We start from the raw sequence: 14908 nt of genomic DNA on the forward strand, positions 1-14908 counted from the left end.
CTGGTGTCCCCAGGTGCCATCCCCAGGGCTGGAGGTGCCCAAGAGGGCTCTGAGCATCCTGCACAGGGAGATACAGACTCCTCCAGCACTCAGGGGCTCTTATCAGCCACCTGCAGCTGGGCTGCAGCAGACCCTGTGATGTAAACAGGACTGGGCACTGCAGGAACAGGAGGAATTGCCAAATTCAAGTGTTGGATGAGGTCCCACATGGGCTGGCAGCTTCAGGGCATGGGAGGTCATTGCCCAGAGGATGGGAGGGGGAAGCTTGGTGGGGTGGTACCCAGACAAACTCCCAGGTCTGCTCTCCAGGCCATCCAGCCCCTCTGGACTGTGCCCTGCTCACTCAAACAGGCTGGAAGTGCTGGGCAAGCTCGGTCCAGCCATGGGCAGATGAGGGGATCAGAGGAGTGGGAAGCAGACTGCAGACCCTTCAACCCACCTCAAACCTGCTTTCCTGGAGTCAGCCTGCAGGCTGGGCAGGTAAGTACTGGCTGTGTAAAAAGTGCTGAATGCTGTGACCTTTTCATTACTCCTTCTCTGCTTTATCATCTTCAGGCAGTCCTCGAGTCTTGGAATTCCCACTTCCAGCAGTGAATCCTGTCTCCCCTGCTGCTGATTGACTGTGCATATGCTGGCATCCAGGATGGAGACAGTACAAAGCGAGACCCTGATTGATGAGGTGGAGGAGATGAGTGGAAGAGGTGAGTTTTCAGAAGGGAACAGGAGGGGGAACTGTCCTCTATTGAGGACAAATGCATCTGCTTCTGCTGTGGGACAGCTATTGAAGGTCAAAGCACTGGGGCTTGTCCCCAAACTGGGCTTTTCATGGGTTGGGACTTGGTGGCTGCAACACTCCCAGCTGAGCTCTTGGTGCTCACCCGTAGGCCCAGCTCCAGCACCAAAGGCTCCTGAGCTGACATCCTTGGCCCCCTCCACTGTTCATAGAAAGAGATGTGAATTTGGGGCCATGGGCTGTGGGTCTTGGGGTAACCTCCACTGTGGTCGGTGCTGGTTTGTGCCCTGACCTGCCTGTTCTCCTCTCACAGCACCAGAGACACCCAGGCTCAGGTCCAGGTGGCTGCACTGCAGGTGTGCACCCACCCACTCAGGCGCTGCCTCCTCCTCCAGGAAGCTGAGGTCCCCTTGTCCAGGACGTGTGCAGGCCCCCGGGGTGGGGACAGGGATGGGGCAGCAGGGAGCCAGGGACAGTCCAGCCAGGGAGGTTTTCCCACTGCAGGGAAAAGGAGCTCACCCTGTCCCTTCTCTTGCTGGGGTGGATGCAGCCCCAGGGCTGCCTGTTCTGAGCAGCTTCTCCTCTCTCCCCAGCTGACGTGACTCTGGACCCAGACACCGCCAACCCCTTCCTCGTTCTGGCCAGTGACCAGCGAGGGGTGGGCCGGGGGCACGAGTGGGCGCTGCTGCCCGACAGCCCCGAGCGCTTTGACACGGAGCCGTGCGTGCTGGGCAGCCAGGCCTTCGCTGCAGGGAGACACTGCTGGCAGGTGGAGGTGGCCGAGGCGGGGGACTGGTGGGCAGTGGGAGTGGCCCGGGAGTCTGTCAGGAGGAAGGGGGTCCTCAATTTTACGCCCCAGGAGGGGATCTGGGCCGTGGGGCAGTGGTTTGGACAGTACCACGCTTTCAGTGATCCTGACTGGACCCCACTGCACCTTCCCTGCCTCCCCAGGGCCATCCAGGTCTGCCTGGACTTCACCTACAAGCAGGTGACTTTTGCTGATGCTGAGAGTGAAGCCCCAATCTTTGCTTTCTGCCTGGCCTCGTGTGCTGGGGAGAGGCTGCGCCCGTGGCTCTGGCTGGGGATGGACTCGTGGCTCAAGCTGTGCCCCTGACAGGGAGGGAACATCAGGGGCGGGGGAGAGGCTGGAAAGGCAAACGCCATCCGTCACCTTGGGTCCTGGTGCTGGGAACTGGGGGTTCCTGCATCCTGCTGGCTTCTCATGAGGATCCTCTGGCCCCCAAGGAGAGGACAGGCAGGTGATGGAGGTGGATGCCACAACAGAGCCTCCTTTATCCCCCACCCCTCGGCTGGGACTGCGGGGACAACAGGGAGCACAGACACTGGGAGCAGGGAGGGGCTTGGTGCCCGGTGGTCCCTGGCAGGGACCATCACTGAGTGCCAGGGCACTGCAGAGCTGCTCTGTATGAGGCCATGGAAAATGCAGCAGGGTCCAGCTCCTCCCAGGGTGCTGGTGTAGTGCCTCTGGCTTTTTTCAATTAAGTTAAAAAACCCCAGACATAGCAGGATACCCATGATAACACTTATCTTCCCCACACATCCAGAGCCTGTCCTTGCCTGATGTGCACCAAGCACGTTTCTTGCAGCAGAGCACTGGGAGCAGTGCAGGGGCAGCAGCAGGGGCAGCCCAGGAAGGAAAGCAGAATGCTGAGCTGGGTCTGAAACCCACAGGAGAGGCTGGAATCCACAAGAATGGCCACAGATTTGCCATTCTCAAGGTCCCACCTCACAGGATCCTGCTAAATCCTGTCCTTAGGAGAGGAGTAGGTGAAGAGGGACATTGCCTGGGTTCAGCCTAGATTTCATCATTTCTGGTTGGACCTTCTTTACTGCCACTTCAGTTGTCATTTTTGTGGTGGCATCTGGGCACAGACAACAATATTGGTCTCCCTGCTCTACTCCAGGAGCTGCAGTTGCAGGACTGGGTCAAACCCAGGTATCTGCCCCCAGAGCTCTGCCCTAAGCCTCTTCCACTGTGGTAGCATCAAGACTGGGGAAACCCAGGGTTCTCTGCTCCCACAGAGGCACTTGCTGCTGTCCATGGGCAGGAGCCTCTGAGACTGTCCTATTTTCCTTGGGATAGAGTTAATTTTCCTCTCAGTGGCCAGAACAGTGCTGGGTTTGGGATTTAAGGTGAGGATAATATTGGTAGCAACAAGCCAACCATCAGGCATGTGGTGTTTACGTGGCCTTCTCTGTGCCTCATGCTCTGCCAGCGAGGAGTTGGACGGGAAGCTGGAGGGGAGCACAGCCAGGACAGTGACCCAAACTGGCCATTCAGATATTCCACACCATAAAACATCCTGCCCAGAGTGTAAACTGGGGGAGCTGCTGGTCAGGGGCTGATGGCTGCTGGGAGACAAGCTGGGCACAGAGCAGCGGGTGCTGAGCACCTACACTGGGCATCACTTGTTCCACTTGGGGTTTATATTTTTTTCATTAGAATTATTATTATCATTAGTATTATTATATATTACTTTTATCTCAATTATTAAGCTGGTTTTATCTCAAATAAAAAGGTTTTTTTCCCCCATCCCCCTTGGAGGGTGGTGTGTGACTGAGTGGCTGTGTGGTGTTTAGTTGTCAGCTGGGGTTACACTGTGACAGAGGTTCATAGCAGAAGGTTGGTGTATAGAGATGGCAGATTGTTAGTTCTGTATTTTTGTCCTTTGTCATGCAAAACATCCCAAAAGAGCTGTGCTGTGCATTTAGGGGCACCTACCTCAATCAAGAAGAAGAAATTCCTTTCTGAAAGCCCACTAAGTCCCTCAGACTGGAGAAAAGTTGGGTTTTTCAACAGATTGGTGTCTGGGAACTTCTTCACTGCAATTTTGTGGTATGGAGGAAGTAAATATTTTGCTCTGGTTTCCTTTTTGATGTGTCTCCCAAAAATTAAATTTTAAAAAATCATCTCTCTGGGAGCTGAGTTACGTAATTGCAGCATTTGTGTGAGAAATACACAGTTCCATGTAGAATTGCACCACAAAGACTCAGGGGAGCTGAAATTCAGCTCTCATGTGTTAGAGGTCTCTGCATGTTGGAACCACAACGGGTAGGAAGGGAAGGAACCCCGGGGTCCTTGAGCAAGGCTGGACCCACATGGGCTCCGAGTGGTTCTGGGGAGACAATTGGGGCTGGGGGTTTGTGCCACAGCCAGCACATGGCAGCAGTGATGCTGCCTCCAACCCTGCCTGCACAGCGAGGCCACAGCAGGCTGGGATCAGACCCCTGGGACCCTCCTGCTGCCAGGGAAAAGGGCTGCAGCAGTGGACAGTGGAAGCACCTCAACAAACATGCTCTTCTCAGCATTGGTCTGTCAGACATGCTCCAAACAAAGCCTGCCTGGATTTGGCACATCAGCCAAACAACTGTGATTGACCGCCCTTCCTATGAAACTGTTTCCTTTTTCCCGGTGAGCCCTTTCTCTGGCACTTCTGCTCCTTTTACACTCTTCTCGCTGTTGCAGATGCCACTTTGTCTTCTCCCCACCCTGCCAGCTTGCTGTGTGGCATCACAGTTTTATTTTAAAGGTCTGGCTGAGCCAACCTCTGCACTCTCTTTTTTTAAACCTTTTTTTTTTTCTTTTAATATTAAAAAACCCAGAAAACCCTTGATTTGAGAGCTTGGCCAGGTAACTCATCCAAGGTCTTGCCCAAGGCTAAAGCCTTGTCCAGGACCTCAGAAGTGCATCCAACATTGGTGTTGCAGTGCTTTGAGTGGCACTTTAAATGGGCAGCTTCACAATTTCCAACCCCCTGCTGCAAGTGTGGCGTGACCAGATTTGCAGCACAGGGCCAGGGCCAGGGGCCGAGGCTGCAGGGGATGTTGGGTCCCCTCACTGCTCCACACAACAGGGAACGATGGCTGCCCAAGTCTCTGCCCTGAGGTTCCATTCCATGCCCTGCAGCCCCTGGCATGGTGCTGGCCCTGGGTGGCTCTCAGAGCCAGATGGTAGCGAGCACACAGAGCAAGGCTCCTGCCCTGCAGCTCCTGCACACTCGGGCACAGCTCAGACACAGCTCAGACACAGCTCAGACACAGCTGGGCACAGCTCAGACACAGCTGGGCACACGTGGGCACAGCTCCTGCACATGTGGGCACTGCTCAGACACAGCTGGGCACAGCTCAGACACAGCAAGGCACAGCTCAGACACAGCTGGGCACAGCTGGGCACTGCCCCCCATGACCCCAGCAGGGCTCACAGATGTGTCCAGCGTCTCCCACAGCCCTGCAGTGAGGGGCTGGGCTCAGGGCCGTGGGCAGGCCTGGGTCGGGCAGCTCACAGGGAGCCTCTGTGGAGTGGCATCACGCAGCATCAGGGTCGCTCCACGCAGCCCCATACACAGCCCTGGCCCAAACAGGGGCCAAAGGACTCTTGGCTTGGCCCACGCCAGGCAGGCTTCTGTACACTGACAGAGAAACTGCCCAGAAATGAAAAAAGCCCTGGGTTTTGTCCAACTTTGAAACCTCTGCTGGGGCCCTGGGGCTGGCCATGGCAGCTGCTGCGGGCAGGGGGTACCGGGGGGCTCTCAGGGAGGCAGCCTGGGCTCTGCAGCCCTGGCCCCCTCCAATAACAACACAACAGCCCAAAGTTTGTCTCACTTTTATTTACATAATTGCACAGCCCATTTCCCCAGAACACACTGGAACGTGGTGGGTCAGACACCATTGCCCACATCCACGAGCTGAACATCTCTGGGAAGGAGGACAAGACTCAAAGAGTCACTGAGTCTTGTGGGGGCACAAGCAACAACTCCAATTATTGGCAATGACAACAAAGCCAAGGATGCTGAGTGCAGCCACAGCCACACACGGGACCGGGCCCCCACTGCCCCAGCCAAGGGCTTCTGGCTTTCACAGTTGCATATTTGGATTGATGGTGGGTTTCTTAAGCAGAACACTGGCTCCATGAAGTCCTTACCCTGGGGACATGCTATGGGAGAGAGCATCCCTCATCACCTGCCACAACTCGGTGCCTTGTGGGGCCAAGCTCCCGGGAGGCAGCCAGGCCTGGGAAGGTTAAACCCCCCCTTCCATTTCTCTTCACTGGTGATGTCCTGGTGACAAGGGGGTTGTTGGGAAGGGGCTGAAGGAAGGGACACCCAGGACAAGGCACAGAGCAGTGGTGCAGAGCCTGCTGCCATGGGAAGGGGTATGCAGGGTGGGACCACCTGCGTGGGAATGGGATGGGACTGGAGCAGGGACTGTGACTGGAGAGGGCTGCAGCAGCCTCTCCCCCAAGAGTACCAGAAGCAGAGTAATCCCTGCATGAGTGCATGACTGGGAAAAGGGCAGACAGCCCAGGCATGTGGAAGAAGGGAGGGGAGCAGAGATGAGCAGCCTGGCTGCAGCAGAGGACATTCACCCACAGTCACACCAGCCCCTCACGCTTGGAGGAGAGACCAGTTCAGAGCAGCCCTCAGGGCACAAAGAGGCTGCTGCAAGATGTGTCAGGGTATCCCCGAGCTGCACCTGGGAGAGGGGACAGAGGAGAGCAGACACCAGGGCCAGGAGCAATCCTGTTGGGGAAGTTGGCACACTGGTCTCTGCTGCTGCTCAGGCCACCAGAAACTTCCAGCTCAGGCTGAGGGAACACACAAGGAAACACATCCTGCTTGGCAGCTAGAGAGGAGGAGGAGGAGGAGGAAGTGCACACGGTGCTTTGAATTCAGGAAATTACAGATGTCCATCTCACAGGGCATTGCACTGACCCAGTTGCTTTCAGCAAAGGGGCAGAGGGACATAGTGCATGACCACCAGCACCCAGTGCAAGGACACAGGCCCCTCAGAGCCTGCCTCTTGCCTGCTCTCTACCCTCACCACCACGGAGCCAGAGCCCAGGCTCCAGCAAAGCAGCTGCACACACCCCTGGAGCACCTGGCAGGGCAGCATCACAGCCAGTGTCCCCACAGCCTGTGCCACTCAAGGCTCAGGAGAGATCAGCACCAGGCACTGTCTGGCAGGGTGAGGTGGCAGAGGCAAGGACCAAAGCCAAACCAGGGGGACTCTTGGCAAAGGGGGCATTCTGAGACAGAGGGCTTTGAGAACTGCATGTGCTGGAAACACAGGTGAAAGGAGGAGGAGAAGGAGGAACACTGGCCCCACTGGACAAGGGACCCAGAGCCTGTTCTCTGGGACCAGCAAACTGGGGGGTTTGCTGGTGTCCTGCCTGTGTAGAGGACACAACAGGCAGGCAGCACTACCAGGGATGAACCCAACGCCAGCAGCTCCTCTGGAATGTGCAAATAAAGCGCAGAGACAGCCAAGAGCACCTGCGTCCTGCCAGGGCACGGCCTGTCCCCTAAGGTACGTGTGAAACTGATGCTACAGGAGGTCCAGCCTCAAGCTGGCAAAAGGACATCAGCAAACAGAGACTCCAACTCCCACCTTCTGGGGTCAGGAAAGCTCCTTTCTCACTCTTTGCAAAGCAAAAGGCAGTGGTGGGTTTAGCTAGTACGGAGCCATCTCTTCCCACCCTCGGATCCTCCATCCACCTTTGCCAGACAGACCAAGGGCTGAGTGCATCCGAGTCCTGGGGATAAGCCAGGATCTCAAGGAAAGCATTTTGTGAGATCATGTCTGCGCCGGAAAAGATTCTCTCACTCTGAAACTGATTTTGAAATTCTCAAAATTACAGTACTTTACAATACAAAATGTCTCCATTCAGTATTATGTCATTTTACTCCTTCTGGGATTATAATAATTATTAAAAACACTCAACTTTCTAGAAAGGACAGAACACCACAAAAGAGACCAAAGAGTAACGGGAAGGCTGCTGTAGTATATCAAAACCAATTTAGTGCAAAGGAGAAGGGGACTTTCAAGAATGGTTGATGAAAAGTGTTCCTCATACGCTCATTTGGAGAAAAGGCATTGATTTAACCTCTGAATGAGATCAGATTGCCAGCTTCTATCCTGAAGCTTAGAACATCAACACAAAAGGACTGTAACACAATATGCATGGCCATTAAAAAATAATATTATATATAGATATATATATATATATATATATGGAGAGAGAGAGAGGGAGATGTTTTCCATGTATGGTATTTCATTATAGGAAAGTGTCCCTGCAGACAGGCATTTTCTGCCATCAGGCTCTTTTGGGCCATTTCCCCCACAGATGTTGATATGTGTCTCTTTGCCAAGGTCTAAAGCTGAGGGCAGAGTGCCTTTGGGTGGGATGATTGTTTTCCAGTGCCCCCACAGCTGCCACGGTCCCTGGGCCTGTGGGGACGCCCGACCCTGCGCCGTGGCCGCCCGCGGACGGCTCAGACCGTGGTCTCATCCGCGGCCTTCTTCATCAGCTTGGCGGAGAGCAGGGAGTGGGGCACGGGGTGGGGGCTCCGCGAGGCCGGGAGCATCAGCCGGACTTTCTGGTTGGTCCTTCGCCACTCCGAGTACAGCTGGCAGTGGTAGCGGAACGAGACCTGGCGGGCGAGAACACAGCACTGTCACAACCCCAGCCACGCTGTCACAACCCCAGCCACGCTGTCACCAACCCCAGCCATGCTGTCACCAACCCTGCCTGCACTGTCACAACCCTGCCTGCGCTGTCACAACCCCAGCCATGCTGTCACCAACCCCAGCCATGCTGTCACCAACCCTGCCTGCACTGTCACAACCCTGCCTGCACTGTCACAACCCCAGCCACGCTGTCACCAACCCCAGCCACACTGTCACCAACCCTGCCTGCACTGTCACAACCCCAGCCACGCTGTCACAACCCCAGCCACGCTGTCACCAACCCCAGCCACGCTGTCACCAACCCTGCCTGCGCTGTCACAACCCCGGCCACACTGTCACCAACCCTGCCTGCACTGGCACCAACCCCGGCCGCGCTGTCACCAACCCCAGCCACGCTGTCACCAACCCTGCCTGCACTGTCACAACCCCAGCCACACTGTCACAACCCCAGCCACGCTGTCACCAACTCCGGCCACACTGTCACCAACCCCAGCTGCACTGTAACCAACTCTGGTCGTGCTGTCACAACCCCAGCCATGCTGTCACCAACCCTGCCTGCACTGTCACCAACCCTGGCAGTGCTGTCACCAACCCTGGCAGTGCTGTCACCAACCCCGGCCACGCTGTCACCAAGCCCGGCAGTGCTGTCACCAACCCCAGCCACGCTGTCACCAACCCTGGCAGTGCTGTCACCAGCCCCGGCAGCGCTGTCACCAAGCCGGCAGCACTGTCACCAACCCCAGCAGCGCTGTCACCAACCCCGGCAGTGCTGTCACCAAGCCCAGCCCTGCCCCGGAGCACACGCAGGGACGCTCGATGCCCACACCCCTCTGCCTCCGGGGACCCTTTATCCTGAGGCAGGGACACAGCAGTGTGTGGCACGGTGTGGGGCACTCTGGGACAAGGGACACAGCAGTGTGTGGCACGGTGTGGGGCACTCTGGGACAAGGGACACAGCAGTGACCCCGGCATGGTGTGGGGCGCTCCGTGTCCCAAGCCTGACAATCGGTCCCTGCCTGGGGACACCAGGCTGAGGGGCACAGCCAAAGGGGCCTTCGGGGCAGCACCAGCAGAGTTTGGGGTTTGCTCAGCTGGGTTTGGGTCCGGGCTGGTGCAGGGTGTGGGCATGAGCTGCACCTCACCCCTTCATCCAGCCCCGGGCTTCAGCAGCACCTTCAGTGAGCAAAACAAAGCTCTGAACCCAACCAGCCTCCTCCTATCTCACAGACCCTGGGGACCTTCTTTGTCCTGCACAAAAACCTTCCCTCCTCTGTCTGCAACAACAGCACAGCAGCTGGATTCACTTTTTCCTGACAACACCGTGGCCTGGGACACTTGTCTACCTGGAGGGAAACAGGGGAGGATGCAAAGGCTGGCGGGACCCAGCAGAGCAGCCCAGCAGAGGCCCGAGATGGCCCTGCAGTTTCAGAGCAGCCCTGCGAGGGGAGCTTTGAGCTTGGCTCAAACACTGACGGCAGTCAGCCACTGATCTGAACCGGCCCTTCTTACGGGAAGCATTTAGCTGGCAACTGGGACGTAGCAGGAAGTGCATCTGACACAGAAAACTCAGTAAAACTGGAACTTCTGGATGGGTCTACGAGACATCTTATGAGAAACGAAGCTGTGGCACTGAGGTAACTGAGCTTACTGATCTGTGCACACTCCTTCCTGTTGCAGAGGGATTGTGGCAATAAGACTTTTTGCTGACAAATTCATGTCCCAGTTTTCAGAGAATAGGGAGTTAATGATGGGAACCTCAAAGAAGGCTCCTGTTCCTCACAAAGGAGCTGCAGCCTTGGCTACAGCCTCTCTCACAACCCTCACACTGGTTACAGCCATGAACTCCCTCCCACATATTGTCCTCTTGGACTGCACAGCCCAGGGCTGAATGAGCTGAATATAAATAAAAGGCCTTCACCTAATGTCCTCCTCTGCTCAAGGAAATGTGACACACAGCAGAATTAGAGCCATTTAAGTCAGGACTTGTTACTGCACAAACATTTTTCCATTTCCTCCAGGTTTCCAGCTCCTCCCCACCATGCCTGAGATAGAGGAGATGGAGACACTTCCTCTTAAGGTTTCCAATTTTAGCTTGGCTTCCTACAGAAACAAGCTTCATGAAGGAACATGCAGCATGGAAACTTTCCTCCATGCTCCCATGCAAGGAGTGCCTCCAGCTTTGCCCCAGGCACTCTCACCCTCAGAGCAGGGGCTGCTGCAGCACCAGCTCATCCTGCCCTGGTTCCCAGGTCTGTGAGGGAGATTGCAAGGAGTGTCCAGCCCCAGGGGAAGGGGTTACTCTGTGAAATTGGAAAATGACATGACAAGGAAACGGACTGGGGAATTTCTACTGCCCACAGGACTCCCAGCTTTTTGGGGTCCCACTATTTCTCCTGCATCAAGTGCACTTTTTCCCTTCCCAAAATGATGTTTCCCTGCAAGGAGTTGGAAAAGGGCATTGACAGGGCATGAGCACACAAAGGGCTTGCTTGGAATAGGAGAGCCAAAATCAAGATCCAAACCCAGAAATCCACTCAGCATCACAAGACAAAAGAAGTGAATGGGAAACAGAGGGAAGTCCCTGGCCAGCAGCCCTGGGGCCCTGGGGAGGGACCAGGCAGCCCCACTGAGCCTCCACTTGTGCCACAGGCAAACCTGCATTCACTGTCCTGCCCTTCTCTGCTCCCTGCAAGATGCAAGCTCCTGGCTCCCTAATTCAGCACGTCCAGAAAAGGCATCTGCATGAAGCTGTCTCCCACCAGGGACCAGTTCAACCCCAGACTGGCTCAAATGCAGGTTCCCAGCAATGCCCAGTGTCCCCCATGCAGCAGTGGGCCAGGGCACACTGGCTACCAAGCCTTGACTTGGGGCCGACCACACAACATCAGAGCAGCCACAGGTTTCCCCAGGGCCAGAGAGTTCCTTCCACACACCTTAAAAATACTGCATAGGAGTTTGTTTAGTTGTGGCCAGAGACCCCCAAGGCCAGTCTGCACCCCAGCTGGGCACAGCTGGTCTGCTCTGAGCAGCAAATCACAGAGGGACATGGTGGTAAATTATTTAGGCATCAAATGTGTTCCATATTTTACTTTTCCCCTGCACTGCCCAGGTACCAAGTTTGTGTTTTTTTGTGAACCTCAGACGGGCCACTGCCTGACCCAGCCCCAAGCCCTTCCCTTCCCACCCAGCCTCAGCCTCAGCCCCATCCCAGCTCTGGCACATCTGTGGCTGGTTGGGCTCTGACACTCAGGGAACACAGTCTGGAAAGCAGATGAATGACCAGCAGGTGATTTTCCATTCTCAGCTTGCACATGAAGATAACTAAATGGACATCAAGTGGAAGAGCTCAAGGTGTTCTCACACAGGGAGGCAGAAATAGCAGGTGGCACTGATGAGGGGTGAGCCAGTGCTCCCAGCTCCTCTGGAGCAGGACGCTGGCAGCTGGCACTTACCAGTGTCCAGAGGACGTAGATGGTGAAAAGTGCTATAGTGAGTGCTATGAGTCCGATGGCCTCCAGGCGGCTGTTGAACTGCAGGTGGTCCTGGGCGCCGCGCAGGCACAGCCAGCCCGAGATGGCCGCCAGGGGAGTGATGAACAGGAAACACACCATGTCACAGAACAGCGTCCTCTTCTCGTTGCGGGGCCCGGGGTCCTTCAGCCACTGCGGGAAGGACGAGAGGGATCAGCCTGGGACAGGCAGGAGAGCCGGGAGCTCTGGCTGCACTGTGCAGGCTGACTCACACCAACCTTCTCCTAAAGGGAACCAGAGAGTGGCAAGTCTAGGTTCAACAATTAACAAGGAAATGGAAGAAACAGTTAATGAACATGTACAGGGAAAGACAGTCATGAATACAGAAGCTCCTGGACTCTCCTCTGGAGTAGTGAGGAGCAGGCACTGCAGGACATCAGTAAAGCCTGGCTTAACATGGATCTGACAGGTCTTGGACTAAACTTCAACAGAAACAGACCCAGGACTCTAACTGGTGAAGGGGCTGTGGGAAACAGGGGCACTGGGTCTGCAGCAAGGCCAAGCCATGACAGCATCTGTCCCAACTCTAGCCTTGGGCTCCTGTGGGAGAATCACAGCATTTTAGAGTTTCACAGGCAATCTCCAAATGTTTTTTTCTTTTGGGAGTCCTGACTTGCTTCCAGTGCGGGTTCATTTTAGATACTTCAGCAATAGCAATTGTTCTATGTTCCTAGAATTATGCTATTTTCAGCCTTTCCTTTCCTTTTTTAGAATAGCAAGAAGCTGTGGTTCCTACAGATACCAAATTGTTACAGCACATCTTTACTGGGATCTGTGTGTGCTGGCCTGCAGATTCTTCCTTCTTCTCCTCACAAACAAGACTGCCTCATTCAGGATTTTTTAAATTTTATTTTTAGATAAGACTTGGAGAATATTATTGATAAGGCACAGGCAGAGCAGGGAAGAGACTATCAGGGTCTGGGCTGTCAGGCCAATCCTCCTGTATGGCACCTGCTTTGGAACAGACAGCTTGGGCAGAGACTCATCTGGGAACTCTGCACACAAAGCTCCTTTCCTACTCAGAATCCACCCTTCAAGGAGCAATACTGAAGTGGTGGTGACAGGTCTGCAAGAAATGATGGGACCTCAGCAGAGGTGACCTGAGGACATGGCTGGCCAGAGGCATGCAGGCCAAGAGGGAAGCAAGGCAGGGGCCACAGAGGTGAGGGCAGATTTAACTGCAGCAGGGATGTTCAGTGAGACAGAGCAAAAGGGCAAGAACGGGACTGGAAGCACAGCCAACTTTTGTGGAAATGGGGAAGAGAAGGGGCAGCTGGCAAACTTGGACATGGAACAGGGGGGTAGCTAGGCTGGTTAAAGCCACAGGAACAGCAGGTTCTGCAGCACCTGGGACAGGACACTGAGCTGACCATGAGCAGAGGAGAGGATGCTGCAGTGACAGGAATGAGCCTGGCCTGGAATTCCAGCTGGGAGGACTCATAACCACAGTATTTTAGGGATGTGACCTCAATCATCTGAACACTTCAGTGGTAACAGTCAAGGAACTTTCATTGATTCTAAAGCCATTTGGAGCATGACTTAATGGGCAGACAGCCAGGAGAAAATCTCAAAGAATCACAGAATCACCAAGGTGGGAAAAGACTTCAAGATCATCAAGTCCAACCATCAACCCAGAGCCACCTCCAAACCATGTCCTCAAGTCATCCACATACTTTTTGAACACTTCAAGGGATGGTGGCTCCACCACTGTCCTGGCAGCCAGTTCCAATGCCTGACAACCCTTTCCATGAAGAAATGTCCCTAGTATCCAACCTAAACCTCTTCTGGCACACCTTGAGGTTGTTCACTCTCATCCTGTCGCTTCTTCCCTGGGAGTAGAGCTCGACCCCACCTGGCAGCACCTTCCTGTCAGGGACAGATAACAGAAGGTCTCCCCTGAGCCTCCTTTTCTCCAGGCCGAGCCCCCCAGCTGCTCCTGGTACTCCAGACCCTTCCCCAGCTCTGTTGCCCTTCTCTGGACACACTCCAGTGCCTCAGCGTCTTTCTTGGACCAGGCAGCCACCCTGGGATTTGAGGGGGATCCTCAGCAGTGCCCAGCACAGGCAGATGGCCACATCCCTGCTCCTGCTGGCCACACTGTGGCTGGTACAGGCCAGGTGCCATTGGCCTTTGTTGCAGTGTGTTGCAATTTCCTGTTTTAGATTTCCCAGTCCCTTCCCAGGTGTGGCAATACCTTTCTTCCCCTTCCCCCTCGCCCCCTTGCTGAGTGAGTCCTGTCAATCAGGCTTAACATTCCAGCAAGGCCTCTTGTGGTTGGTCAGGTTCAAAGGATGCCCCTCAGGCCTGGGGACATTGGCCTGTCTTGGTGTCCCTCGTCCCCTGAGACCCTGCCCCTCTCACCTGGTTGGTGCTCACCTGTACCTCCCCTCCCCCTGTCCCTGGGCTTCAATTGAGCCAGAACCATGTGCTCAGCATTCTGTTGGAGCTGTTACCAAGATTCAGACATCTGTGACCATGGAATAAAACTCTGGATTAAACCCTCTGCGGAATCCGTCTCCTTTTCTTCTTCACCTTAGCCTGAAGCCTTTCCACCTGAGGTAAACTGAGTTTCTACAAGCCTGGGTTTGTTTCAATGCCCAGCTGCAACCTCCAGCCAGCCAAAAGTGTCTCTGAGGTGAAACACCACAGCTGCCACCTTTGGCCCAAGCAGCAAGGGTCAGACGAGCCCGGGCACAATCTACCTGGTAATATTGGGATCATATTCAAATACAGACCTTCTTGGCCATCTGGCTCACATTCAGCCACTGCTGACCAGCACTACCAGGTCTTTTCCAGTGGGCAGCTTTCAGAGCAGGCACAACTGTCATTTGGACAGGACTGGGAGCAGGGAGGCAGACCTGCAGCTCCCCCCTTGCATGCAGAGGAATCAGTGTGAGGAGCTGCATGGGGACAATCAACACCACACATGCAGTCTGAGCAGTTCTGGGGGGAAGTGAGGGTGGACAGCAACTCATTGGCATAGGAAAGCTGCTCCCATACACAGGGCTCAAACCCAGCCCTGTGTCAGGCTCCCCCCAGTCCAGGGCCAGTACACAGCACTCAGGTGAGTGCCACATCACCCTGTCTGGACCAAGTTCCCTCTAGCAGCAAGCCCAGAGCACCTCATTCTATGCAACAGGACACGTTGGAGCACTTC

At 55.1% G+C, this 14908-nt stretch overlaps 2 protein-coding genes across 2 annotated transcripts in view; one reads left to right on the plus strand and one right to left on the minus strand.

The window, feature by feature from the left end:
* The first annotated feature begins 240 nt into the window (after nt 1-240).
* On the plus strand, nt 241-3313 carry LOC131093718 (thaicobrin-like). The gene is made up of 3 exons (XM_058041000.1): nt 241-480; nt 556-701; nt 1327-3313. Exons 2-3 carry the CDS (start codon nt 629-631, stop codon nt 1845-1847), a joined length of 594 nt encoding a protein of 197 aa, XP_057896983.1. The 5' UTR covers nt 241-480; nt 556-628; the 3' UTR covers nt 1848-3313.
* Nucleotides 3314-7367: 4054 nt separating this feature from the next.
* MARCHF2 (membrane associated ring-CH-type finger 2) overlaps nt 7368-14908 on the minus strand; it is a 32329-nt gene continuing 24788 nt past the window's right edge. Inside the window, exons 4-5 of the mRNA XM_058040998.1 lie at nt 11674-11883; nt 7368-8184 (exon numbers count right to left, since the gene is read on the minus strand). Of these exons, the coding sequence (XP_057896981.1) occupies nt 8026-8184; nt 11674-11883 (369 nt within the window). The 3' untranslated portion in view covers nt 7368-8025. The remainder of the gene's footprint in view (nt 8185-11673; nt 11884-14908) is intronic.

This window comes from Melospiza georgiana, chromosome 26 (assembly GCF_028018845.1).
Source record: "Melospiza georgiana isolate bMelGeo1 chromosome 26, bMelGeo1.pri, whole genome shotgun sequence".
Classification (NCBI taxonomy): Eukaryota; Metazoa; Chordata; class Aves; order Passeriformes; family Passerellidae; genus Melospiza; species Melospiza georgiana.